Below are 27,526 nucleotides of genomic sequence, written 5' to 3' on the forward strand. Positions count from 1 at the left end.
ACAAAAAACAATAAAAAATGAATAAAATCAGAGTAGCCTTGTCAGTAGAAACTTACATAAAAGAAAGCTCACAGAAGGGTAAGAAAAAAAGTTCTACAAAGAGCAAGAAACAGCATCTATGAAACAAAAAGCTTACAAAACATCACACAGGTCTCAAAACAATCACAGTTACAAATTAAAGAACAGAAATTTGGTGTGAAGAGAACTCTTAGAGCAGGTGACGATGATCACCTGCCTTCCACAAATATTTTTTATGATATTTCATAACGTGAATCCCTTTCCTCCATCAATAATGCTTCCAGTTCGCGCTTTCTTCGTTCTAATTCCTGTATGGAGTAGACAGATACCATAAGTGATATAAAAATGACAGAAAGGTAAAGCCGTGGATGGTAGATTACAGAAACGTAAGGCAGGCATGAATATAGAGTTAGGATTTGTTTGGGAGGGCTTTCTTATTGCTTCTTAAAGTAGCTTTGTAGTATAATAAATAAACTTTTTATACTAAAAAACTGCTTTAAGAAGCAGTAAGAAAGTTGTCCCAAACGAAGCCTTAGTGCTTCATAAGCGCTATAAAAATGGTCATAAAAGTCAGGGTATAAAGGTTCCAGTAGATGTCCCATAATGAACATGATAATGATATCAAGGAAGCGATCCAAAGGAAAAGATTCTAAAAACTATATCTTCAAACTGATCAAATCACATTCATAAAAGACGAGGTTCTGTTTGGAAGCTGGTAGCTGGTGAGGAATAATTATCAAGGTGGCAGAGGACCAAAACAAAAGCCTACGGCATTCCAACCAGAAAACTGCATGAAAAACCTGATGAGATGCTGACAACTGTAGTGAAAAATAGTATAGTTAGCACCGGCAGATAATTTAGAAGCACAATCAGACCAAAGACAGTCCGTGAGTGCTAGATAGTTCGATTGATATGGACCTTGAGACGCTGTTTGGTATCAGATTTGTAGCACGATTTACGCCGAATTTACAGTAAATCCTGCCAAACAATTTTCAAGTATGCATTAACTTCAAATCCCTCATAAATCCCGGATTTACGACGTAAATATGGGATTTACTAAATTCCATCTTTCGGCGGATTTACGAATTTACGGACAATGGAATTTACGACATTGCGAGCGAGCTAGTTCCCATCCTGAAGGAGGTAACGAAGATGGCTACTTACGCAGCAAGCGAGCTCCCTTCGTCACCTCCGATCCAAGTATACAAGCTAGGACGGGATCGGAAAGTTGATCGTGCCCCTAAACAATTGCAAGGTGATGGCTTGGGTGCAATTTCCCTACACTTGAAGGCATCAAATGTCATGGGACGAGCAAACAATCGAAGAAAAAGGTAAGGGGAAGGTTCACATATTCGGCAGCTGCTTGTCCTCAGCATTCTCTGCCTTTGGATAGGATGATCGTGATTTGGAAAGGCCTTAGAAGGCCAAGACATGGTATTTAAAAGCTCTATTGGGTGTAAGTTGAATTGGATATGTTAAATGGATCATATTTGAACTCAATTTGAGCATGGGTTGCATCGGGTTGACTATTTAAGCTCAGTAGAGTTCAATTTGGCTCAATTTAGGATAAAATAAATTGAATCAATGGGTTTGATTTAGTAATTAGTAAAATAAAAAGTAATTATTAATTAAGCCAGGTTCTAATTTGATAATTAAAAATAATCAAGCTAGCTCATAGTTAACACACAAATTAAATTCAAAGCACATTAAATTTAATTTGTAAATGAACCCGTCTTAAATTCTAGAATACGTTGTCAAACGGCTTCTTAGAATTTATCAGGATTTAACATACGTCATACCAAACAGTTTTCAGGATTTAACACCCTCAGGATTTACTAAATCGGGATTTACAAAATTTACTAAATCCCTCCAAATTAAATCCTACTTGTTGCCAAACAGCCCCAAAGTTATTGCTAAGGTCTAACCTCATACCTAACAAAAATCTCATCCTGCAGATTTTAAAGGAAAAAAAAAGGTACGGAGTCTCACACACCTAGGGCAAAAGTTTTATGTTTTTTTGGAACATTTAGGCCATTTAAGGCAAACTCACACACACAACGCATACACAAAGACTCAAACCCAGAACTTCTTAGTTGGAAGCCTAAGCTCTCAACCAATAGGCCAAGGTGAGTTGTGTAAAAGTATTATGTTTGATCATGACAAAAAATGGAGCCGTTGCACACAGACACGCAGCTAAACAGGTTATGCTCGTACAACAGCTAAACCGGTTATATGCTCGTACAGCATATGCTGCCATGCCGCAGGCAAAACTGGGGGCTAAATGAACCCCTAATATGTTCTGAAACAGGCCTGTGGTGTCACAGATTTTTTTAAGCTCAAGCAAGCCAGGAAACTGCTTCTCAAGTCTAATTTTAGATATACTGCGCATAAGACATTGTTTATTTACTGAAGCTTGGTGAAACAATAAACGCAGAAGGAAATGTCGTCTGTTAATTTGTTGAATGTATTCATTAGGGTGCTTTAAAGAATCAAATTTCTACGAAGTTAAATAAAGCATAATGCCACTTTGACTTCATAATACACCATAAGATCTGGATAGTTTCATGCATTCTTCTAGAAGACGAATGGTGTATTACTTGAATTGATCCCTCACTGAATTTGAAAACCAAAATGGCCAATTAAATTAAACTGAATTCTAACGATAACTGCCTCACTCATCAAAGAAGTTAAAAGAAGTACGGTATTTGTCTTAATTTTTTTTTTATTTTCTTTATCTAAGATGCCATAATTCATGGCTAATGAGATGGAAGTACGGTATTTGTCTTAATTTTTTTTTTTATTTTCTTTATCTAAGATGCCATAATTCATGGCTAATGAGATGGGACTAAGGCGGGGGAGAGGATTTCTATATGTGATCGATCTATTGAATCCCAAAAATACAAATATTTGCTCTCTATGCTAAATGACCCAGAAGAAAGTATATTTTATTAGGGAAAAAATAAAATTCAATTTTAGCCAAACAAAATTCAATGGGTACGGAAAGAACAAAAACAACAACATCAAGCATAATTAACAAAATTCTTTTCTAACATAGTTTACCCAACATGAAACCACAATCTAATTTAACCAACTTTCATAAAGGGTATATACATAACGGATTGAAAATTACTAGTATAACTAGAGAATGGAATTGCCCCCAGTTCCCAATATCATCTGTAATTATTTTACAGATGTTTAAATAAAAAGTTAAGTACATTTCAAAGCTCAAACAAATCATAATAATCAAAAGCAGCAAATCCATTTCATATGAAGTCGAGTTTTATGAGTCCTTTCATTCATTTTCATAACTGCATGTCGTATTAATTTTAGCTTGGATGAACTCATTGAACTCTAATTTTCCTACCACCATATGGGTATGTGAATGATCCAAACTAGAGCAGATAAGACCCAACTCAATATTAAATGAAAGCCATTCAATCTAAGGTTGAGCTTGGCAATTCGTTGTCTCTGTATGATCTTGATTCGAACAAAATTTGGCTCAATAATTTATTTATTGTTCGTGTTCAAACAACAAAATTTGATCTATTTTTATCTTTTAAGAAAAGTTTCTGCTCCAACATATCTTCTTAACCCATAAAAATAGGAATGTGCGTCTGCGAGTGTGTTCATATGTTAAGTTCGATCTGATATATGCTCAACTCATTCAAGTTTGATCTAAATTGGTACAGACTCTACTTGTTTATTTCGATCAAAGCTCAATGCAAGTGAAAAATAATAATAACAATTTTTAAAAGATCCTTAAAATTAGAGTTAAACTCACATCTCTACCATCAGAATAAGTAGTCAAAAGCAAGGAGTAAGAGACAAAGTTATAGGCCTTCAAAAAAGGTGGTCGGATTTGACCATAAAAAATAAGCATCCAACTTCCCATAACTTTCCTTCTTTTTTTTTAAAAAAACTTTGGAGCCCATTGCGTTAATTCCTCTCAATATTTAGTATTTACGATCATGACAAACCGAAGGTCGGTTAACCTTGAGTACAACATCAACAAAGTGATAGGAAGTTGATGCACTTTTATTCGAAATCAGTGAAAGACGGGGCATCTATACGGATGTTCTTAAGCAACTGGGCATCTTTATCTCTCCAAGGAATGTCGCGCCCTAAAGGTTCCTGATTGGGTCGATGGTTGGGGCGGTAGTGGTCTCTAGGAGGTCCATGTTCAGTTCGGGTATCATCACCGTAAGGAGAATGGGGCCTAGAGGGAGTTTAGATCGCTGGGTTTCCTAAACGTTCCATGTTATCTAGGCGTTCACCAATTTGGCGTCTAAAGTCCGCTAAATCTGTTTTAAGTGTTCCTAATTTGCTGAGTAACTGTCCCACGATGAGGTCTAAAGTCGCCTGAATATGTTCAGGATCCATGGGTAGGTGTTAGGGGATGCTAGGGGAAAAAATGAGGTAAGGGACAGCACCTAGACACTAAGATAATATGCTCCTAATGCCTCTAAATGATGCAGGGATGATCAGGACAGCAAGCTACAACAAAGACCTAAGTTGTCTAAGTGTTTTGGAAGGTTTCTAGAGTGTGGACAGCACCTAAACACTATGTTAGGCTCACCTAAAGGCCACTAATTGGTGCAGAAAAAGTTTGGACAGCAAGCTATAATGATTGTTTAAGTAACCTAGACAATTAGGGATGTTATTGTGACAAGGACAAGACTTAAACAACGAAATAGACTTTCCTAAAGTGATGTAAACGGTGAAGGAATTTAATGGACAACAAGGAAAAACAGTTAACTAGATTAACTAGGCAATGGTATGCATGCAAACGAATTTTGGAAAGGTTAACTAGACTCCTAGGAACTTCTAGCACATGCAATACATGCTACCCTGGCTTTGATATCAAATATGATGTGAAACCATATAAAGAAACAAGAACTGCTTGGGATTTTAATATTAGGTCATTAAAACTTTGCTAGTTATAGATTTAGTGCTAGCCCAAGTTAGGTCTTCGGAATCATCAATTAGAGGTTATGTAAGGCATGCGGTTACAACTAGATTAACGGGATGCTCTCAATTTAACAACATAAAATTGAGAAAGTAATGTTATGGCTAAGAAATAATAATCCACGTTTAACAAATAGAACTCTTCACCTTGGGTCCCTCACTCACACTCTTGATGGTGGGGCTTTAGCGGAGGAAGATTGAGAACAAACCGAGCGATGCCACTATGAGACAAATGGTGCCCACGGTATAGTTCGTTGGAGAAGTAGCCGGCGGCGGGGAATCCACGGGAAGACTAGTGAGTACCCAATGTCCGGTACGAATGTGTTCTTCGATAGAAGGTACTAGTGTGAAAAGGTTGCGATCTAAATAATCTTCCACGGAAGCGTCCACGTCTAGGGTCACGTCGAAGAAAGGAGATTCAAGGATGTTGGTTCGTCCTTGATCATCATATAAAAAGCCATGGTCGACTTCCAGATCGGCCATGCATAGTGGTGACGTCGGTTGGAGAAGAAATAAATTTGAGGCTTGAGAGAAAGAGGATTTGGGCCGGCTAGGGTTAGAGTTTCCTTTGGGTCAAGCCAAGTGGTGGGGGAAAGGTGAGAAGAAAATTCTGAATGCTGAATTTCAGATTTTTTTATGGAGAGAGGGAGCCAAAAATAAATTAAAATCAGCCCAATTAAGGGATTAATGGGGCCGGCGGCTATTAGGGAGTTTATGGGGGGATTTAATTGTTGCTTAGGTGGCAAAGTGGAGGGAGAAAGGGGAGAGAGAGGGGCCGGCCCTATGGGGGTTTAAAATTGGGCCTAGGTTCAATGTAAGTGGGGCCCGGAGTAATTGAATAATTAATTAAATCAAATTCTGAATTAAATTCAGATTTGATTAGATTTGAATGGTTTCCTAATTGGGTTTTATCAATTAGGGAGGTATTTGAAATTCAAATTTCAAATTGAACTTCAATTAGGAAACTTCCTAAATGACAAGCGACAATTTAGGAAAGTAATGAAAGTCCTCTTGAATTTGAAAATCAACTTCCAAGGGTTAGCCTTGGATTGGCCGACGGGTGGGGATGCAAGAGGGTGAGGCGGTGGCTTCGGGGTTGGCTCCGGTGGAAGGGGCGGGGGATTTTGGGCCGGACGGGAGATGGGGGGAGGCGAGATCCAGCAGCTAATGAAAGGGGGAGGCGCGGGGTTGATGGCCGCTGACTAAGGGTGGACTTGGGGTGCTGGAGGCTACGGGAAGAGGGAAGAAAGAAGAAAGAAAAAATCACACAACCAAGAGCTCCCGCGAAGGGGCAGTTGGGTATTTCTTTGAGCCTCTCCTAGGCTACTCCTCTCCTCTCAAGCTCACACAATCATGAACTCAAAATCTGAAATTTTCTTATTGATTCAACATTAAGATCATACAAAGATAAGGACCTCTATATATAGGTCTCAACAAAAGACACGCAAAGTGACTCATATGCCCCATGGGCTACAACAAATACTCAATACCCCTAGGGGTAAATTAGTAAACTGAAAATAACAAATAGAAAAATACATGAAAATGACTCAAAGATATAGACTCCGAATCGTAGTCGTCGATCTACGATTCCTCCGATGGTACACCTGTTGAAATATCTGACTGATGTCCTCATCAGTCTCCCCTCTGAAACAATTTGGGTCCATATATGATGTAGGACTATGATGATTGCAATGACTTTGTTAAGAGTTTACACAACTTCTTGATTAGAAAAATAACAAAGAAATCCATTAGCAAATAAAACGACGAATCAAAACGTAAGAGGGGTCATTGTCGTTTAGGCTAAGTTGCACATCAAAAGATTTGAAGCTTCAAAATAACGTAGGAAACTAATATCATACCAAGGTAGTAGTTTCAAGAAAATCCCTAGTCTAATAATAAGATAAGTAAACAATGAATGCACTTAAATTCCTACGTTTACGAAGCTTAGCAAAATCGAACGAACGTGTCCTTCGTGATTACAATCAAATCACAAGAGAGGGTTAGACTTAAGAAATGCGAGAAAAGAAAGAGTAGAAAACCTCCGTTAAGTATAGGCGGCAATCCTCTACTCGACGATCTCAAGTTGTTCTTCAATAGCTTCAACCAAGGTGTCCAAGATGCGCTCTATATAGTCCTCGACCATGTGATTGATCCTCTGGTTGACATCGAAGAAGGTTTGAATAGAGAATGTGCACGAAACCGTGTTCATCGTAAGCAAGTCCATAATCCATATCGGGATCGGCAATTCATGAATGCAAGATGATGAAGTCCACCAAAGATTGCCAATAATCTTGAACTCCGTTGACGAGAAAGAAGTTTCTCTAGAAGTGGAGGTGATAGAAGGAGGCCGGCCAAGGGGGAAAGAAGACTACAGAGTTTGTCTTAAACTTGAGAGAGGGAAGAGTTTAAAAACCTGAAATTAATTTCAGATTTTGGCTAGGAAGAGAGTTGGAATTTGAAACAACTCCAAAAGGGGGCGGCGGCAAGGGTGGGGTGGATTTAATTTAATTCCAAAAAGGGGATATTTCTTTTGGAAACAAATTAAATAAAGGGGTTTAGGGAATTTCGACTAAGGAGGTGGGGATGGTATTTAGAATTACTTCCAAGAGGGGCTAGAGATGATTTAGGAAACAAATCCAAAATCTCCCTATAGGGGCCGGCGGCATTGAGAGCTAAGGGGAGCAATTAATGGGAGAGATTGAGGCTTCAAAATTTGGGTTTAGGAATTAGGAAAGGAATTAATCAAATCCAATTTGAATTTGAATTTCAAATAGATTTAAATTAATAACTTTCCTAAAATAGATGAGATAAATTAGGAAAGAATTTTAATTTCAAATTTAGATGATTTGAATTTCAAATTGATTCCAAATTAAATCCAACCAAATTAGGAAACCCAAGGTTGAAGTGGGAAGTGATGGGCGGCGGCTAAGGGGGCTAGGGCCGGCGGTTTGGGAGCAAACCGTGGGTGGGGGTTGTGGGGAAAAGAAGTCGGGTGAGCAACGAGTGGAGAGGGTTGGATTCAATCAATGTAGAAGAACTTATGTGATGGTGGTGGAGGGAAGGGGAGGGGCTTTGGAAGGGACAAACTGTGGGTATGAAGGGGCCGGCGGTGGTGGAGGGAGAAAGGAAGAGATACGAAAGTAGAACCACGAACTCGACTCGTCTAGGTTGGCGGGTATTGCACAAGCTTCCCTCTCCTTGGGAATTCACTCCAAACTCTCAAGCTCTTTTCTGATGCCTTTGATAAACCTTCCATGATCTGATGTCCCCATCAATATACTTATTTAGTCTTATACTATGTTGCACCGATACACCTATTTATGAAGGCGTGTTGTATCCGATACACCGATACGGATACTCCTCCGATACTCCACCGATACGTGTCGGATACGTCAAAGACGTATCCAATTAAAATACTATTTAACTTCAAATGGACACGCGTATCCGATACACGTGTCCGTTGAAAAACAAAAAGAAACCCGAAAAAAAAAAAAAAAAAAAAGATGCGTCGTATTTACTTCTGCAACTGCGAGCAAATTCTCTCATTTCCGAGATGGATTTGAGTCTCTTGATATATGGGAATATTAGAAATTACTAATCTTTCACTTGATGATCCTGAATTAAAAGCTATGATATTTATTGAAGATGTGATATAGAAGCTCAATGACAAACCACCGAAGAAGCTAATCATATCATTCCTTCTATTGAATAGTTGAAACTTTATGTGCTAGACAATTTATGTTTATGCTTTTGTTGTTGTACTAGACATGGAATGCTTACTTATATTTTGATATTATAAGCTACAAGGCTACAAATGATGTTGTTGTCATTTTTTTGTAGTTTCAAATATTATGCTTGGATTGTTTTCTTAATTTTTATGTATGATTTAGAAATTATGATGGCGTGTCCGCACCGTACCCTTTCCTGTATTTTTAAGAATTGACGTGTCCCGTATCCGTATCGTGTCGTATCCGTGTCGCCGTATCCGTATCGGTGCAACATAGGTCTTATGTGATTCATTACCCAGTGAAAGTAATACATACCCATCTTCGAACTGATCACCGGATCAATTATGGCATCACTTCATGTATCAGGATTGTTGTATCATGGACTGAGCCTGCAGATACTATAGTGGCTGGTGCTCTATATGCAAAAATCTCCCATCTCAACAATTACTAACTTCAATGTTTCATCATCTGATACAAGGCAATGAGCATCTTGTCATACATCTGATAGTTTCTGAAACATTTTGAATATCTCTAAGTAGTGGGCCATAGATTATCCATCCTGGAGAGGAGGGCACCAATGGCATAATTGGATGCATTACTCTCCAGCTCAAACGGCAACTGTAGGTCAGAGGAAGGGCCAGAACTGGTGCCTTAGTATCTTCTTTTTCAATAATTAGGTGTTCTCTTCTTTTTTACCCCACTAAAAGGGACAACTAGCACATATAAGAGCAAGCAAGAGGGCATTCAATACTGAGAAGTGGTGGATTAGCTTCCTTGCGTCAGATAACCACCCATGAAGAAGGTCAAGAACCGGTGCCTCAGTTACCTTCTTTTTCAACAGTTAGGCGTTATCTTCTTCCTTTTCACCCCACTAAAAGAACAACTAGCAATTATAAGAGCATGCAAGGGGGGCATCCAAAACTGAGAAGTGGTGGATTAACTTCCTTATATCAGACAAGCACCGATAAAGCTTCTTACTAATGAAACAGTACAAGGTCTAAGCCAATGTTGGATTATTTCCACCTAGTATAAATCAATTTGTAGCTCTCATTCATCCACTATAAAGCCAACGTAGACTAGTTTGAGGTTCCCAAACTTGTACTGTTAAGAATAAGTACAAATTTGGTTTCTCATAGAAGCCTCAAAATATTCCCAGAATGCTACAAATGCTCCTCTTAACCATTGTTGTACACAAAAATACTTTCTATATAAACAAACATAAATTTATCAAAAAAATGGTGTAATACCTCATTCATTGATTTCATAAAAGTTGGTTCATTAGAGAGTCCAAATGGAATCACTCACCACTCAATCAATGCCTCATTTTGACGGAAATCGTCCAAGCAAATTCTTCTCTTACTTCCATTTGATGGTGGTTAAATTTTAAGTCCAACTTGGAGAGTATTTAGCTAACTATAATTGATAGATGAACTCCTCGATATGTGGCAATGGAAACGATTCTTCATGGTATCTTGTTCAGTGCCTTTTAGTAGATATATATATCTTTCAACCACTATTCTTGACATAAGTAGAATTGGTTAATTGTTTGTCTATTTCACACCTTTACTAATTCTGCTAACTAGGCATCTAATCTCCTTAGACAACAAGGATGAGTGAAGACATGTGATCAGGTTTAGCAGTAGAGCTCCCTCAATCAATGGAAGTCCATGCTCTACAATATAAAAACAATCTTGTCTAGTCATCTTGCCATCTCAAATATGAGAATCAATATAAAAACAAATTTGCACTAATCATTTTATTAGCTTGATTATGGGAGTCAAAAATAGACTAAAGAGGAGTTATGAAAATAATGTAAGGTATACCATCTTTTACAAAGATAGACCATTTCATTGTCGTTAGTAGATGGCATCTGTCTCCAGCATATATGGATTGTCAAAGATCACAAGGCACATCGAGAAACATAACCTTATAAGGGATACAATGGCATGTAATTTAAGAACTTAAATTAGCATTGTCTAGCCATCTTATACTCCTTGAACCAACCCAAGGAATAAAGGTTCAAATAGAGTGTGATCTCCAACTTCGATATGTTGATCATTTACTTTGCAATTAAGTTTTTTCACTTCTAATAGAAAGATGGAAGAGGCTACAACCATTTGGGCATATATATTCAAGAGCTTTCTTCTCGATTTTTCCTACAGATTTTGTAAAATCTGCACGGAGAATTCAGCAGTTTTCTCTATTTTTGTGGCTATTTCCTATCAAATTGGTATCAGAACACGTCGATCTAAGGGGAACCAATCGCCAGAAGGAAAATACAAGTTTTGGAGGGAGAATTGGGTCAACTCAAATCAGATTTGAAGAGAAAATTTATGATTTTCATAATCAGTTTGCATCCGTCCATGAAAAGACGGATTGAAGGTTCATCGTAGTAGAAGACATGTTGAAGAAATTGCTTGAAGTCAAACCCAATCCGGCGACATCTGAAGCGAAGGAAACCACCGGCAACCATGGAAGAGGTGGGAACCCTAACATATTTAGGGGAAGGGAAAATCCAGAAGTGGAGATTTTGGAGGGAGAAGACGGGGTGCCTCCACTAGAGCCACTTTCTAGAGAAGAGATAAGTATGGGCTACAAACGAATGAGTGCTGATTTTGCGAGAAGAAGGGAGGATTTTGATCGCCGGGGTGTTTATTTTGAAAGGAGGAGAGGAGACTTTGACGAAGGATTTGGGTTTGAGCGCTAAAGGGAAGAGCGTGGCAATTGGGGAGCACCTCCTCTTCGAGGAATGGGTGGCTATGGAGGATTCAAAGGAAATGGGGGTGACTCAAGGATAAGGAAACTGAATATGCCTATCTTTGAGGGTGAGGACGCACATGGGTGGATCTATAAAGTAGAGAGATATTTTGTAGTCAACAGGTTGACCGAGGAGGAGAAATTGATAGTGACGAGGTTGTGTCTGGATTCTGGAAGGGAAGGTGTTGGCTTGGTATCAATTGAGGGACATTTGGAGTTGGCGGGAGTTCAAGGGTTGTTTTCTAGAACGTTTATGAACTAGTAGGGGAAGAGACATCTATGAGCAATTCTTCTCCCTAACGCAGGAGGGGACCGTGGCAAAGTTCCGTGACAGGTTTGAGTACCAAGTTAGCAGGTAGACCAGCTTTCTAAGACAGTACTGGAAGGGAACTTTATGAAGGGGCTTAAACCAAAGATCAGAGAAGTTGTAAGAGTAATGAGGCCGCGTGATTTGGGAGAGGCTATGGAGCTAACACAGTTGGTCGAGGACCAAAAGCATATAAAGAGGGGGGCTAGAGGTAGCAGCTCAGATGGGTCATAAAGGATGACTACCACATTTTTAGCTCCTAAGGGACCCACACCAAGAGGTCTGTGTGAAGCCCAAAAGAAGAATGGAGGAGAAGAATTTGGGGGGGATTTCAAGAAGCTCACTGAGAAGGAGTTGCAGAAGAAGTGGGCAAGGGGCTTGTGCTTCAGATGTGACGAGAAGTACATGCTGGGGCATGGGTGTAGGGACTGAACTCTTCAGGTTCTCATCATCTGTGATGACAAGGAAGCTGAGGGAGGTGAGAGTGGGCCAGTGGTGGAGGAAGATGAGAGGCTGCATCTGGACATGAAGGAAGTCTCTCTAAACTCAATGGTGGGATTCACCCCGAATCACACCATGAAGGTGAAGGGAGAGATAGCTGACAGAGAGGTGGTGGCGATCATCGATAGTGGGAAACCCCATAATTTCATCTCCAATCAGATTGTAGATATGTTGGGGGTGAAATTGGTGGACACCGAGGGCTATAGGGTGATGATGGGCATGGGGAAGGTGGAGATGGGTAGAGGATATAGGGGAGTAGTGCTGACTATTCAGGGGATTCAAGTGAGGGATGATTTTCTTCCATTGGAGTTGGGAAGCACTGACGTCATCCTGGGGATGAAGTGGCTCAGACCTTAGGAGATACCAAGGTCAATTGGGGAGCACTGAGGATGGAATTGGAGGTGTAGGGAAGGAGGATGGTGATCCAGAAAGATGCAGGATTATCTAGAGCCATGATGTCCCTCAAGACCATACAGGAGGTGGGTTGAGGGATTCTAATGGAACTCTAGAGCTTAGAAGGGATTACCTTGGAGGCAGAGGGAGACATCCCTTTGTCAGTACAACCGTTCATTCAACAGTTCAAGAGGGTTTTTTCAACCACCCCAGGGCCTACCACCATAGAGGGAGCGGGAGTATGCCATTACCCTAAAGGAGAGGGTGTCACCGATCAGTGTTTGGCCGTACTGCCAGCCTCAATTTCAGAAGAATGAGATAGAAAAATTGATCCGTGTGAAGTTAGAGGTGGAGATCATCAGGTTGAGTATGACTCCTTTCTCTAGTCCAGTCTTACTGATCAAGGAGGGAGCTGGAGATTTTGTATGGATTACAGAACCTCGAATAAGGAGACTATACCGGATAAGTTTCCTATTCATGTGATTGATGAGCTACAGGATGAATTGTATGGAGCAGTGGTGTTTTCCGAGTTGGACTTGAAATCAGGGGCTACCATCAAATCAGGATGAAATATGAAGATATTCAAAAGATGGCTTTCAGGACACACGAGGGGCACTACACTGTTTTGGTGCAGCCGTTTGGGCTTACTAACACCCCTTCTACTTTCCAATCTTAGATGAACAGGGTGTGCTGGCCGTAACTTCGTAAGTTTGTTTTAGTTTTCTTTGATGACATACTTGTGTAGCAGGACCGAAGGGGAGCATCTGGAACATTTGAGAGTGGTCTTTGAAGTTCTACAGGAGCATCAGTTAAGGGTCAACCTGAAGAAATGCAGCTTCACACAAACTAGGGTGGAGTACTTGGGGCACGTGGTATCACATAAAGGGGTGGCAGCCGATCAAGCCAAAATTGAAGCAATGCAGAAGTGGCCTTACCTAAGAACTTGAGAGAGCTGAGGAGTTTCCTAGGATTGACAGGTTACTACCGAATATTCATGAAGGGGCATAGCAACATAGCCTACCGTTTAACTAAGCAGCTCAAGAAGGATAGCTTCTTGTGGGAAGAAGCGGCTACCCAGCTTTTTGAGAAACTGGGCCTTGGCCATAGTACCAATTTTGACTTTACCAGATTTCAATCAGACCTTCATGGTGGAGACCAATGCATCCGGATATGGGTTGGGCAGTGCTGATGCAAAATCATAGGCCCATAAGCTACTTCAATCAGGTGTTGACGGCTAGAGCTAGGCTGAAATCCATATATTAAAGGGAATTGATGGCCATCGTGTTAGCCATTCAGAAGTGGCGTCCATACATGCTAGGTCTATACTTCATCGTTAGGACAGATCAAAGGATCTTAAAATATATGTTGGAGCAAAGAATGGTGACCGAGTTACATCAGAGGTGACTGTCTAAACTCTTTGGGTACAGTTTTGAGATCAAGTACTGGCCCAGGTTGGAGAATAAGGCGACTGATGTCTTATCCAGGTGTGGGGGAGAGCTCCAGGAGATGGTCATTTTAGTACCCCTGATGGTGGATTGGGGGGCAAATCAAGGAAGAAAGTGGGCAGGACGAGGAGCTAAAGAAGATTTAGAGGGACTTGCTAAAGGATAAGAGCAGCCACCCAGGCTACTCCCTGGAGGGAGAGAGGCTATTGTACCAAGGGAGATTTGTGATGCCACGAACCTCCATTCATATTCCCCACCTACTGTAGGAGCTTCATGGGAGTGTGATTGGAGGCCATTCCGGGGTACAGATGACTGGGAGTTGGAAGTGGTCTTAGAACCATTGGAGCTAAAAGGGATGAGATTAGGTAAAAGTGGGAACAAATAAGTGTCGATAAAATGGAGGGGCCTTCTAGACTTCAACACCATTGGGGAACCGTATGAGAGGGTGAAGCATCAATTTTCTTTATTTCACCATGAGGAAAAGGTGAGTCTTTGGGATGGAGGTAATGCTAGACCGGCCCAAGGGCCGGCTGAACCGATCCATCCTGGACTAGTTCACATTTACAGGTGGCAGGCCAAAGGGGGGACGGAACCAGGGAGGGGGGCGGCTGATTGGATGGGGCCCACGTACTAATGAAGCTTTGGGTTGGAGGAAAAATTCAAATTAGGGGCTGTTTAGGAATTAATACTTTGTCATTTTGTTTTAATTAGTTTCGTTCTTGTTAGGGTTAGTGTTATCTTGAATTAAATCTAAAAGTTGAGATCTTGGTGTTGGTTTTGGACTCTAGACTTTGGCTAGAGATTTGGAGAGCTGAATCTTCCTCTTGAATTGAAGATTCATTGTATCATGTTGTTCTTTTCTTCTATTACTAAATTTCAAGAGCCTTCTTCTTGTTTTTTCCTACAGATTTTGAAAAATCTGCACGGGGATTGCTGACTTTCTCTGAAACTCAGCAGTTTTCTCTGTTTTTGATGGCTATTTCCTCTAACATTCTTTGAAAATTGAGCACTTCAAACTGCCTTATATCTTTATGTTTGAACATATATTGAATACAAGATGCCTTCGATCCCCAACCACATCCCTCCTAGTGTGGGGCATGCACAACACGTTTAAAATCATGCTTGATGTATTTTATTTCAAAATTTAAGTTAGATATGCCCTGACATGGCCAAGACATGCATCAACATAGAGGGGCAGCATGCCCAAGCTATTTCTCATGCAGTAAATTCCTAGTTTAGGTGGCATGATTTAAGGATGTCTCAATCAGAGTTTGTTGGGTTCAATTCGTGATTCATCAAAGTGCTCATATTTTGTGAGATTAATTTGATGAATATATATATATACACACATACATACATTTGGGATTGGTATTTAAAGTGGATATTTACAATTTTAAAATTATGACAAGTGATTAATGATGTTGATGAGTTGTTGTACACTTTTTGAAATACTGAAATATAAATATAATTGAACTATTGTTAATTTTTCTTTTGTTGATTATTAAACTTTTATGTGATACAAATGATATTGCAACCATTATAATTTTTTTATAAAAATATTAACATTAGGTGTTTCGATTATGCATTTTATATTAATAATTTAAAGAATATATTTCATCCATGATGCATTATGTCATAGTTTCAATGGTTATGTCATTTCTCCATGTTTGTCTCATGACAGCATATGTGTTTTATAATCCACACTCGTACATATGCCATAGCCATTTGTTTTTCCTTTCCACCATCTTTTAGAGTGGAGTCCACAATAATTGGTGTTGGTATGAACATGAAGTTAACAATGAATGTGGAAAGGCTTTCTATTCATTTGTTTACCTCGATTGCCCTTTCCTTCTTTCTCATTTTCTTGGCCTTTGTCCTTCTAATGGTCATCTTGTCACCATTCAACTCGGTACTAAATTTATCAACTGAGGTAATTGGGAACAGTTCTAACTCCAAGTGAAGGTTGTCATGAAGCCCAATGGCCAATGGTGAATTTCATTAGGTTTGAGATTTCCTTCATTGTATGTCCAAAGAATTGGCCTAAATTTGGCCTCTGCGATAGGATCCACCTCGCTTGTTTGCGTCCAATGAAGTAGAACTACTTTAGGATGGCCTAGAACTAGCTCCAAGTCATCCTCGTCAAATCATGACTCCTCACTTTCACATTCCACAACATAAAGGGTGAGCTGAATTCAATTTTGCAAAAGCGATCTTTTGGGAATCAATATACCAAGAAAAAAGAAAATTATAGGTTGATGCTAAAAAAAACCAACAAGTTGCTTGGCGTTGGATACTATCCCGTCATAGGTTGACAACTTGAGCTTAGTGTCAACCTTAAAAAATAGTTGAGTCTCCTACGAAAATTTAAGCAAATGAATGTTTTCATCCTCTATGTTCTAGTCATCTACCAGATTTTTTCCATATAGACTAGCGGCACTTGCACATAATTTCTTGCATGGGTAAGTAGATTATCAAAGCATGATGATTTCTCATTGTGTGAGTCTCGAACTGATGAACATCCATTATAGGGCCTCCAATCTCCTTTCAGGTCCTCTGAAATTTGTTGTTGTGGTGTATGGCTAACTTAGATGGAGACTAGATTGACCTCTTAAATTATGACCCGGTGCTTCGTGGTATTGGTAGCGGGGTTAATTCTAGTCTTCACCATCTTTCACTTACTAGAAAAATGACCAACACCCCATGAATCAAGAAACCAAAAATTGGGTTATTAATGCACGAGTTCTTTATTAAAATTTTGTAAGGAATAGATTGAAAAGTAAATTGAGATTTCTTCCCTTCTTCCTTCTCACAATTGCTTGAATTAACCTATGATTAAATGTAGTAGGCTATGCGCATAATTATTTAATGGAAAATTTGGCCAATCAAAACTCTCAATGGAATCAAGTCGCATGGGGCTTCTCCCTAGCCTTATATCTCTCAACATATAAGAAGAACCAAAAGGGGTGTGTGTGTGGGTGGGGGGATGGATAGATGAGTGTGGGCTCCGAAAATTCGGCCCCGGCCTCCGCCCGCTGATTTGCTTTTTTTTTCGGTGAGGGAGTTTTAACGAAATTAAGTTCCAGGGTAAATTTTGGAAGGCATATGGGTTTGTTGATAAGACGCTACCCAGAGATTTCGCCCTCATTTTGCGAGGACTTTATGATCTGAGTTCTGGTTTCCTATAGGCGCAAGCCCCTATAGTTAATTACCCCTCCCGATAACGAGAGAGAACTTTCGATTAAGGCTAGTCGTCAATCAGATACGTATAAATACATGTTATCTGGCATATAGTATCAGCATTGGGCTTAGGGTGACTGAGAGGTTTGAAGATTTGAAAATTGAAAAAATTTTGATATTTAAAATAGAAATTTTTACCATCTTACACTTAAAGCGGATGGTGGGGGAATAGATAATGGACCCGATCAAGATACCATGGTTCCGTCATCCCGGACCATCGTGGTCCCTAGTCAACTTAGTCAGAGGAGGTAGTCGACCCAACCTAACATAAGGTTCCTTGTCGGCAGCCATGGGTTGCTTCGTCCAAGAGTGCCTTGTAGACATTGGGTGAATGTTTGTCTAAGGGAAAAAATTTGAATCCACTTTAGCTAACAGAGTGCTTTGTGCCCTATCGATTATACCATATTGATTCATATCTCAAGGATTTGATGCCACTAAGGAGTGTATTGGCTCTGGCCATAACCGGTATCATGTGGTACCATTTGGCGGCAAAATCACTCGGTTCAGAGGGCCCCGGGTCATAACCGTTTATCATGCGGTGCCATTTGGCGGCAAAACCGCCAGTTAGAGGACACGTACCACGTCCTTACTAGCAGGAGATTGTTTGAGAATGAATCATAGTAATATTTGCGACTAGGCATTAGCTCTTTGTGAGCTGAAATAAAATTCAATTTGTCCACCCTGGCAAACTGTTGCGGAGGGTGGATGTATTTTGCTTTAAGTTATTTGATGGTTTGATTTCAATTTTAAATATTTTTGAGATTTTGAGATTTTTTGAATTTTTGTGGGTATTTGGGGTGACATTTTAGATTACTTAGAATGGACCCCTCCGGTTGAGATAGACATTCAACATGGCCATCATTGAGGTGTTTGGGGTCATTTTCATTTATGGATTGAACCCTATCGACTCTCTCGGGTTATCGACAGAGGATCGAGTTTCGTAGGCTTTATGCCTTTGTTAGTGAATTATCTTGATTATAGGCCTTGAAGGCCTAATATGAATGTATTAAAACAAACATATCGATCATCACAACCGTATATTTGTTTAATGGTTCGAACTCTGTCAACTTCTATTGATCCGTATAGAAGGATCGGGTTCGAACTTAAATTCACTTATTGACCCACGTAGCATCCCTACACGTCATGTTTGTACCAATAACACGCTTGTCGGGGCCCATGCGGGTATTTGGGAGCATTTTATAGTTGTTTGTTGAACCTTGTCGTCTCCTATTACTTAGGAGGATCAGATTCGAATTTATTGACCCGCACAACATCCCTAGACGTCACGTGTGTACCAATAACACGCTCGCTGGGGCCCATGAGGGTGTTTGGGGGAATTTTACGATTATTTATTGAACCTTGTCGACTCTTATTTGCCCTTTTAGGAGGGTCGGGTTCAAATGTATTGACCCGTGCAATATCCCTGGAAGTCACGTGTGTACCAATAAGATGCTCCTCAGGGCCTATGCGGGTGTTTGGGAGAATTTTATGATTATTTATTGAACCTTGTCGACTCATATTTGCCAGCTTAGGATGATTGGGTTCAAATTTATTTACCTGCGCAGCATCCCTGGACGTCACGTGTGTACCAATAATACGCTCGTCGGGGCCCATGCTGGTGTTTAATTATATTTACCCCTTTGTGTACCTATGTGTATACAAACTATAGTGCACATATGGGACATTTTGCGACTTTATTGACGCCTTTTGTCTGTTTGTACGAAGGTTGCATATCAGGTGGCATGGCGTTGTAAATTGTAGACGACTTCTGTCTTCTTGTATAAGTGTTGCAGATCCGGTGGCCTGGCGTTGTAAATTATAGACGCCTTCTATCTGCTTGCATAAGTGTTGCAAATCCGATGGCGGAGAGTAGCAGCTTCTGAATTGAGTCGTTCGTTGCTTTGCACAGATAGACTGTCATGCACTACTCGTTGCTTTCTACAAGTGGATTGTGGTGTACCAACGAATCTCCTGCTTTTGTAGAAGCTCGTATGAATGTTCATTCACTGCATTATTTATACATTTCATCATGATTTTGGTAATTACAACATATCCACTACTGTTGTAGGTAGATGTATTCATTTGCAGATTGAGATTGACTACATGATACTGCATTTACTGAAGTTTATTTGTATCTACCCATGGGTGGCATGTTATGCATACATCTATATTCGTAGAGAAATTTTATGTATTGCAGATCTTTAATCCTTGCTTGTAGAAGACTGATGTATTTAACTAATACTGAGTGGCTATCAACTGTCTGGATGACTTAGCATCCTCTACACATTAATCGTCATTACCCATAAGTGGACAACTATATGAGTGAGAATTCTTCTATATTTGCTTGTGGTCGGCATGGTGAACTTGTATTGTTGATCTTTTCTTGCAATAAACTTCAGTAGGTTCTTGAATTTTGACTTTCAACATTCATAGATAACTATTGTATTCATCTACAAGTTAATTGTTATTGATTGGAGAGAAGTCATAATACTCGTTGCATGTAGCATGATGTATACTTATGAATAACTTCTTAGATACACCTTAACGAATCAAGTCATTGATAAGTCAATTCATGATCTTTCTATGATTAGACCATATTTCTTCCCTTATTGTGTGTTGCTTGTGAGCTCGTTATGTTTGCAACTCCATAATTCTTTCGTTGTCATGTGAAGACGATTAAAATCTTGTATAGCAAGCTTGTTTGATAATATTTGCATTTAAGTCAATGTGATGATCCATTGATATCTCATTGAAATTTTATGCATTGATTGCAATCATATCGTTGCACTCTCCAGTTAACCTTTGCTTGTGGATAGACTGTATTCATGAGGGTCCTCCAACATGTTTGTAGCATGTAGAATGATTCTTCACAAGTGTTTTATTTGTAATTAGCAAATTATGTTCATTGAAGTCTTGACATAAATCCTTGCACATTTGCTTGGTTTTGCTCCCCGTCATTCATTTAAGTCCAAGCCCAAACTGTTTGAGTTTGAGTAGCAGGCTCAAGTTCTATGTCCAAGCTTCTTTGTGATCATGTTGAGTTCAAGTTCTAGTTTAGTATACCAATTCAAGTCCTCTTGCATATGATTCAATTTTGAGTTCTTTGTCAGGATTTACTTAAGTCAAATGAGCTTCAAGCTCAAGCTTAGCTCGAGTCCAAGTTAAATCATTCAAACTTAAGTGCATATCAATGTTACTTCTCATTCGATCCTTGCTTGCAAATATGCTTCAAGTTATGTTGAATTTCATAAGTCCTCTATTTGATTGTTGATGTTTATTTGAACAATTCAAAGTCTGGCTCAACTCAAATGCTTCATTCATATCCAAGTTCTTTAGGGTTCATGTTCCTTGGTTCAAGCTTAAGCTTTTGAGTTTAGTTATAGTTCAATATGCAAGGTCAAATTGAAGTTAGACCTTTCTTACATCAAGTTCATTTGAGTTCAACTTTGGTTCTTTATGTAGCCCTGCTGTCTTGTAGAGTTCAAGTTCAAGTCCAAATCATTTGAGTTCTTGTTCAATTTAGGCTTATGTTATCTTTCATATTCACTTAAGGTTGAGTTCACTTAAGTCCCATTTGTTCAATCAAGATTCAGTATGGCCTCGCGTTTATCCGAAATTTCGGCAGCCTCCCGGCGTCTCCCCCGTTTAGGGGCAAACTACAGGAAACTAGGCCTTTCCCACCACGCTAAGAAAAGCGTGTATGATAGGTGTCCTCGGACGAGGAGACCGCGGCCGTATTTTTTGATCCCTCACCACGCTAAGAAAAGCGTGTATGGGTCTTTGGTACATGTTGCAAGAGAAAAGCAGTTGTTTCCCCGCAAGCGGGTACTTATAGGTATCCCCACTTCGTTGTACGCATCGCACAGGGTTCCCATCCCACCACACTAAGAAAAGCATGTATAGGCGGTTTTTCGGTGCGCTACGAACTTCGAAGAAGGAATTTTAGGTGATCACCCGATTCGTCGAGAGCACCGCGACGAACTTCCTTCCACCACGTTAAGAAAAGCGTGTATATGTTGTCGTTTTGTCGCGTTGCAAACATCGAAAACGAGTTCTCTGAATTTTAGGGTTTAGAGGGGTAATACCTTCGCGAGGAAATGATAATTATTATAAATGACATTAACAACAACTACACTTTGTCAAGCAATAATAACTATACTAGCCATTACAATGAAGTTAACATCAGAGAATAAATGGGAAGAGATTTATACCTGTAATGGGCTGTTTTGGAAGGCTAAAGTGGGCTTTGGAATGGGCTATGTACTAGTTCTAAGTGTGCTGGGTGGATGAGGGTTAAATGTGCTTGTTATGGGGGCTGGCTTAGGAGCAATTATTACGTCCGGTCACCGAACGCGTTCATAAACCAATAACCACGCGCCACGTCACCTGAAACTCGGCATTGAGCACTCAGTATTGCTCGGTATACATTCAGATACGTTCGGTTTTGACCGGACGTAATAATTGCTCCTGGCTTAGAGAGATTGAGTGTGGGTAGTTTAAGTTAGAGAAACAGAGGAGAGGAATGAGGTGTATGAGGTCATCTAGGGCAGATTTTGAGAAGACTTTGGCTTGAAGAGGTAGGAGCTCTCTCTCTCTCTCTCTCTCTCTCTCTCTCTCTCTCTCTATGTATTGCGTGAGAAGTCGGACGGGTTACAGACAGTGGGGATCTCGACTTGGAGCTGTGGTCGGGCAAGGGGGAGGAAGAAGGCAAGGGATTTGGCTTGATGGGAGGAGGAAGGCTAGGTGGAGCTTAGCGTGGAAGCAGAGGGAGAATCGGTGTTGGAGTCGTGTGGGAGGAAGTCGGAGAAACAGTGAATGGGGGAAGCCGCGAACGAAGGCCTCGTTTGGGTCGGGCTATGATGCACCGACACTTCTCCTCAAATAGGCGTGCAGTGTCCGACACCGTATCCGACACGACACTCGTCCGACACTCCTTCAACACGTGTCGGACATGTCGAAAACGTGTTCTATTAAAAAATATTAAATATAAATTCGACACACGTGTCTGACACGTGTATCTTAAATATTTTATGAATTTTTTTAAATATAATTTCTTGTATATGTCGGGATTTAAACTAAATTTCTTATTTCCTATCCACAACACCAAATCAACGTCCTCGTTTAATACCCAATCATCGAATATTCTCATTTTCATTTCTTTTTGCAGTGAAGGTTTTTTCATGTCCTCTCTCGGTGACTGATAAACGGCATCGACGTCTGACTCTTGACATCCTAATATTAATCATTTTAAGCACAAATTTTAGTTAAATGATTTATTATTTTCAATTTTTTTTTTGAAATTATACTTATTTAATTTTTATACACTATTTTTAAATATAAAAATTATAATACCGTGTCCATCCCGTGTCCGTGTCCTATATTTTCAATAACTGACGTGTCTCGTGTCCGTGTCGTGTCTTATCTGTATCGTCGTATCCGTGTCCGTGCATCATAGGGGTCGGGTATTTAACGATGTGCAAGGGCGCTCGATCGAGGCAGGCCACAGGAATCCCGCGAGGAGATGCGAATGGTGCCGTCTGAACAATGATTCAATGACATTTCAACATATTTTCAGGATTTCAGCGGAGATCGCGGATTCGACAGTCCGAGGTATGTGATGTTTCAGCCGGATTCATGGGATTTGGCAGAGGCAGGTATGTATTACGTATTTGATTTTTTTTTTAATTAGTAGAGGTCAACAACAACATCAAGCCTTTATCCCACTACGGTCGGCTACATGAATCATTTTTCTTCATTGTGTCCTATTAAAGGTCAAATTCTCATTTAAATCTAATAAAGAAAGGTCATTCCTAATATTTTCTAACCAAGTCTTTTTAGGTCTGCCTCTACCTTTCTTAAAATAAGTCAAATCTAATACCTCTACTCTCCTAACCGGGTCATTGGAAGGCCGCTGTTTTATGTGACCAAACCATCTAAGGAAACTTTCTCTAATCTTATCTTCTACTGGAGCTACTCCAACCTTTTCACGTATATGCTCATTTCGTATCCTATCTCTAAGGGTAAATCCACTCATCCACCTGATCATCCTCATCTCTGCCACACTTAACTTAGTATTATGCTTCTCTTTTAATGGCCAACATTCAGCACCATAAAGAATTGCAGGCCTCACTACCAACTTATAGAATTTTTCCTTAAGTTTGAGGGGTACTTTTCTATCACACAACAAGCCCGATACATTCCTCCACTTCAACCATCCAACTTGAATTCTGCTGATAATATCCCCATCTATTTCACCATCACTCTGAACAATCGATCCAAGATATCTAAAACGTGTATTCTTATACTCCATATATTCCGTTTTAGATCTACTCAAGCGAAAACCTTTAGTCTCTAATGTTGACCTCCATAATTCAAGTTTACTTTCAACTCCCTCTCTAGTCTTATCAACAAGAAGAATATCATCAGCAAAAAACATACACCAAGATACATCCTCTTGCAAATGTCTAGAGATCAACAATGAGGGTCAAAAAGCAAATTTAAATTTATACATAACATCTATTATATACAAAAATATGAGAATTTAAATCCTAAAAATCTACTAACTTCAAGCAGATGAAATTTCCTTTAAATTCTAAAATGTTGCTTTACGTAAGAATAAATAACCAATTCATAAAAGGAAAGAGGAACTTAAAAAATTAAATTAAGGAATACATAAAAATATTAATATCAAATATAAATCGAGGTATGACAAAACCCATTGCCTCAAACTCGGGCCCATCCCACTGGCCTAAGAGCTATAGCCTTTGCCTCTTGCAGCCTGTTACCACTACTCAAGAAAAACCAACATAATAAATCTCATTTTTTTATTCTTTGTTGCTCCCATGAGTTGTAGCTATTGCACGTGATTCATCATATTTTTCTTGATGAAGATACGATCCTATATGTATCTGATCTATGAATTTTCGGCAAGTCTTATCTATGAGATTTTAGCAACTGCCCAACCAAAATATCTCCAAATTTTTGGAAGCTATATTCTTATAGATGAAGTTTCTAAGGCATATATATATAATCAATTCCGAAAATATTTACTTCCAAGCTTGTTTCCTTTCTACACTTGCTAGTTGGATGTGAATATTTTTAGTGTGGTGCAGCTGAAGACTATCAACTTCTAGATGAAGCTATTTCTAATACCACAAAAGCATTGTATGCTCTTTAGCAATTTCTTCCCTTGCTTTTTTCATATTCTACATTTGAATTATTAGTATGCATGTGTGATTGGATTTCATCAAAGCTTGTACAATATGGATTTCGCTGATAGCATCCTGATTTTTGATTGATGAGTAACTGCCCTTAATCATGAATCTATGAGAAAGTCCTATTACATGAATATTAAATTATCATTTGTACGTAGTTGACGTGTTTTTGGCTTTCCACAAAAAAGATAAATAATTGTCTAAATTGATAGTTTGCAAACAACAAACTTTGATTTCGAGTGTGATTTTAGCGTGTATCCTGGATTTTTTATTTGGCAATTTCTTGCCTTGTTGTTTTTAGACTACATGGGTTGTGATTGGTTTTGCAAGCACGTTTAATTCTAATAAAATTGTTACAAATTGACTGTTCATTATCATAAATCATGATTAAAACATGGCTTAAATCATTTAGAATTCCCATCAAATTTCTAAAATAAGATGTTCATTAAATTATTGTTTGTACATATTTTACGTATTTTCTAAGATCAAAAGAAAGCGTAAAATTGTTTTAATAAGTGATTTGTTACTTGAGAATTCTAAAATTTGAGTGCTTGAGTTCCATTCACTGCATCATTTAATTGCAAGAAGAAGCAAAACCCTGAATTGCCCTGCATCACATCTTCGTGTTATGAGCTACCTAGAATCAATTTTCTTGCAAAATTTTATAAGATAACGGATAACCGTTCAGTATTAACAATCACAAGGTTAATTGTCAACTGCTAGAAATAATATGGGAGGCCTCTCTCTTTTTTCAGTTTAGCTTTCACCTTCTCTTTTATTTTCTTTTTTTTTTTGCCCCATTTTGTGTTTTTGGTTTTTGTTGCCAAGATTTGTAAAGACTTGAAAACAGAAACACTCCCCATCCTTTACTCATAAATATTACATTTTTTAAGTAACATTTTATAAGAATTAGTTACGTTCATGGAACCACTTGTAATAAATGCATATAAACACAATCAGCAAGTTAAGAATTACCGAGCAGCACAAACTTTGACACGTATTAAGCATATATATAAAAAAAAAAAAAACAAGTATTTGTTCAAAACCAAAGCAACCAAGGCTATTTAATCCCCCTAGAAAATGCTGATTTTCACATAGACTGACTGTTCATGCAAATTTCTACTGGTTCGTACCTCCAAATCTTTTGCTGCGTGCTCTCTTGATGTTTCCTTTTGTATACGTGAACGTTTGAAGAATCCAATGCAGAGTAAACCCTGAGGAAATTTGCTATAGTTAATTATTTATTACCAGTATGAAAGTCATTTTACAAATTAACAAACACTTCTAACATTCGAATACTACGAACTCGAATAGCTATCACACAAAATTCTATCGCGATAACTCAAATTGAGATCGCTTGATGCCATTTCTGAAACAGGCTGGCAACAGAAATTCTTTGTTTTGAACAGCACAATTTAAAAGTACCCAGAAAATCGAATGCAGAAAAACTCAAATGATAAAACACCCTTAACTGCTACGACATAAGTCACCCCACAGGCAAGAAGCAGGTAGCTAGAAATCTCCTGAAGCAGAACCAAATCCCTCCTCGCCCAAATGACATCAGGAAACGCTCTAGTCATCACAGCAACGCTGAAGCATTCAACAAAACAAACAAAGTCAATATCTTCTCGATCCCATCAGACATCGATGCAGCACCGATAAACATATTTCACCCACTAAAAAGAAAAGCATTCAAATAAAAAAGAAGGGGTGGTAGTCACATACAATATTTGCAACATCCCCCGGCCTACCCAGTACTCCAATACCTAATTTATCAAGGAGTTAAAAACTTAATCAATATTCAATAACAATTATAAACAGAATCAGTTCAGAAAGAACAAGGCAAGAAAAATCTCACCCTCCAAAACTTGAGTATGAAATCCCATTCTGTCTCCACTAAGGCTACGAAGATGGCCAGAGCGATCGCGTAGCACCGGAAGATGCCACCAAATATCTTGGAATTGAAAGAAGAAAGTAATGTCAGAGAGTGAAACAAAATATTTGCACTTCAGAGCAATGTTTGATCACGAGGTCATACGTCGGAGCCGTTTCTAAAAGAGCGGATGGCAGAGAGTACGTTGGCGCAGACGCAGAGGAGCGCGGTTAGGGCAGTGATGACGCTAAAGCACCGGCATATCACAAGAAATGGGTCGGTCGACCGCCGGTTCCTCGAAGGCGGAAGGATTGGCGGTGAATGGCGCGAGGCCTCGCCTGATTCCATGTCTTTTGCCATGCAAGAGATAGTGAGGGACGACGAAGAAGAATCGCCTACTTGCCTTTCTCATCTAACACCTGCTGAGAGGGAGTCCGGGCAGAATATAATATTTCTCCGATAAGAGGCAACTGAAAGACAAGTGGCTTGCGTGGGGCTTCTAGGTTTTCGTGTTCTGATGAGAAGGACTCGAATAACATTTTAGTATTTTTGGGATAAGAGAGTACATACAAATGCCATGCATGGGGCAAGGATTTTTTTTTTTTTTTTAAATCTCTCAAGCAATGCCAGGCTGGATAATTTATGAAAAATATGTGTATTTTTTCAAAATCTGAGTTTATTCGTGAATGAAGGGTTGTTTGGTTGTAATGTCATGTAAATAAATAATTTGAGTTATTTAGATGAGTGTAAAATAAATGAATAACTTTATTTTTTAAGTGAATTAAATATAATGTAAAGTATAAAAAAGCTGGGTTATATTTGGAGATGGTCAATGATGGTTGACGGTGGCGGCAGCAGCGGCAGCGGCCATGGTGACGATCGGCGACGGTTGTGGGTGGCAAGCAATGGCAGCGATGGGTGGCAACAACATTGGGGGGTGGCAGTAGCTGGCAACCAGCGGTGGCGGGTGGATGCCGGTAACAGGATTGTTGCAACTCAGGAATTAAGATTAAGATTGTGATTTTTGATGATAGCAAATATTATTGTTCTGTTAATTTTATTATATTTCCTTGCATGTATTGAATATT

General features: G+C 39.3%; 1 protein-coding gene across 1 annotated transcript; it reads right to left on the reverse strand.

Annotated features, from left to right (window-relative positions):
- Positions 1–26,957, reverse strand: LOC110116303. The gene is made up of 6 exons (XM_020849834.2): positions 26,604–26,957; positions 26,424–26,519; positions 26,291–26,331; positions 26,038–26,155; positions 25,699–25,779; positions 1–326 (listed from the first exon to the last, which is right to left on the reverse strand). Exons 1-6 carry the CDS (start codon positions 26,796–26,798, stop codon positions 252–254), a joined length of 606 nt encoding a protein of 201 aa, XP_020705493.1. The 5' UTR covers positions 26,799–26,957; the 3' UTR covers positions 1–251.
- Positions 26,958–27,526: the final 569 nt, after the last annotated feature.

The sequence above is a fragment of the Dendrobium catenatum genome, unplaced genomic scaffold (assembly GCF_001605985.2).
Source record: "Dendrobium catenatum unplaced genomic scaffold, ASM160598v2 fragScaff_scaffold_601, whole genome shotgun sequence".
NCBI lineage: Eukaryota > Viridiplantae > Streptophyta > Magnoliopsida > Asparagales > Orchidaceae > Dendrobium > Dendrobium catenatum.

What these genes read in the sequence shown, in the direction of transcription:
- LOC110116303 (XM_020849834.2), bottom strand. Translation starts at nt 26,798, where the DNA reads ATGGCAAAAGACATGGAATCAGGCGAGGCCTCGCGCCATTCACCGCCA. An exon ending in TCATACTCAAGTTTTGGAGG is followed by an intron (nt 26,332 to 26,423) that starts GTGAGATTTTTC and finishes TTGATAAATTAG; the next exon opens with GTATTGGAGTACTGGGTAGG. An exon ending in CGGGGGATGTTGCAAATATT is followed by an intron (nt 26,156 to 26,290) that starts GTATGTGACTAC and finishes TGAATGCTTCAG; the next exon opens with CGTTGCTGTGATGACTAGAG.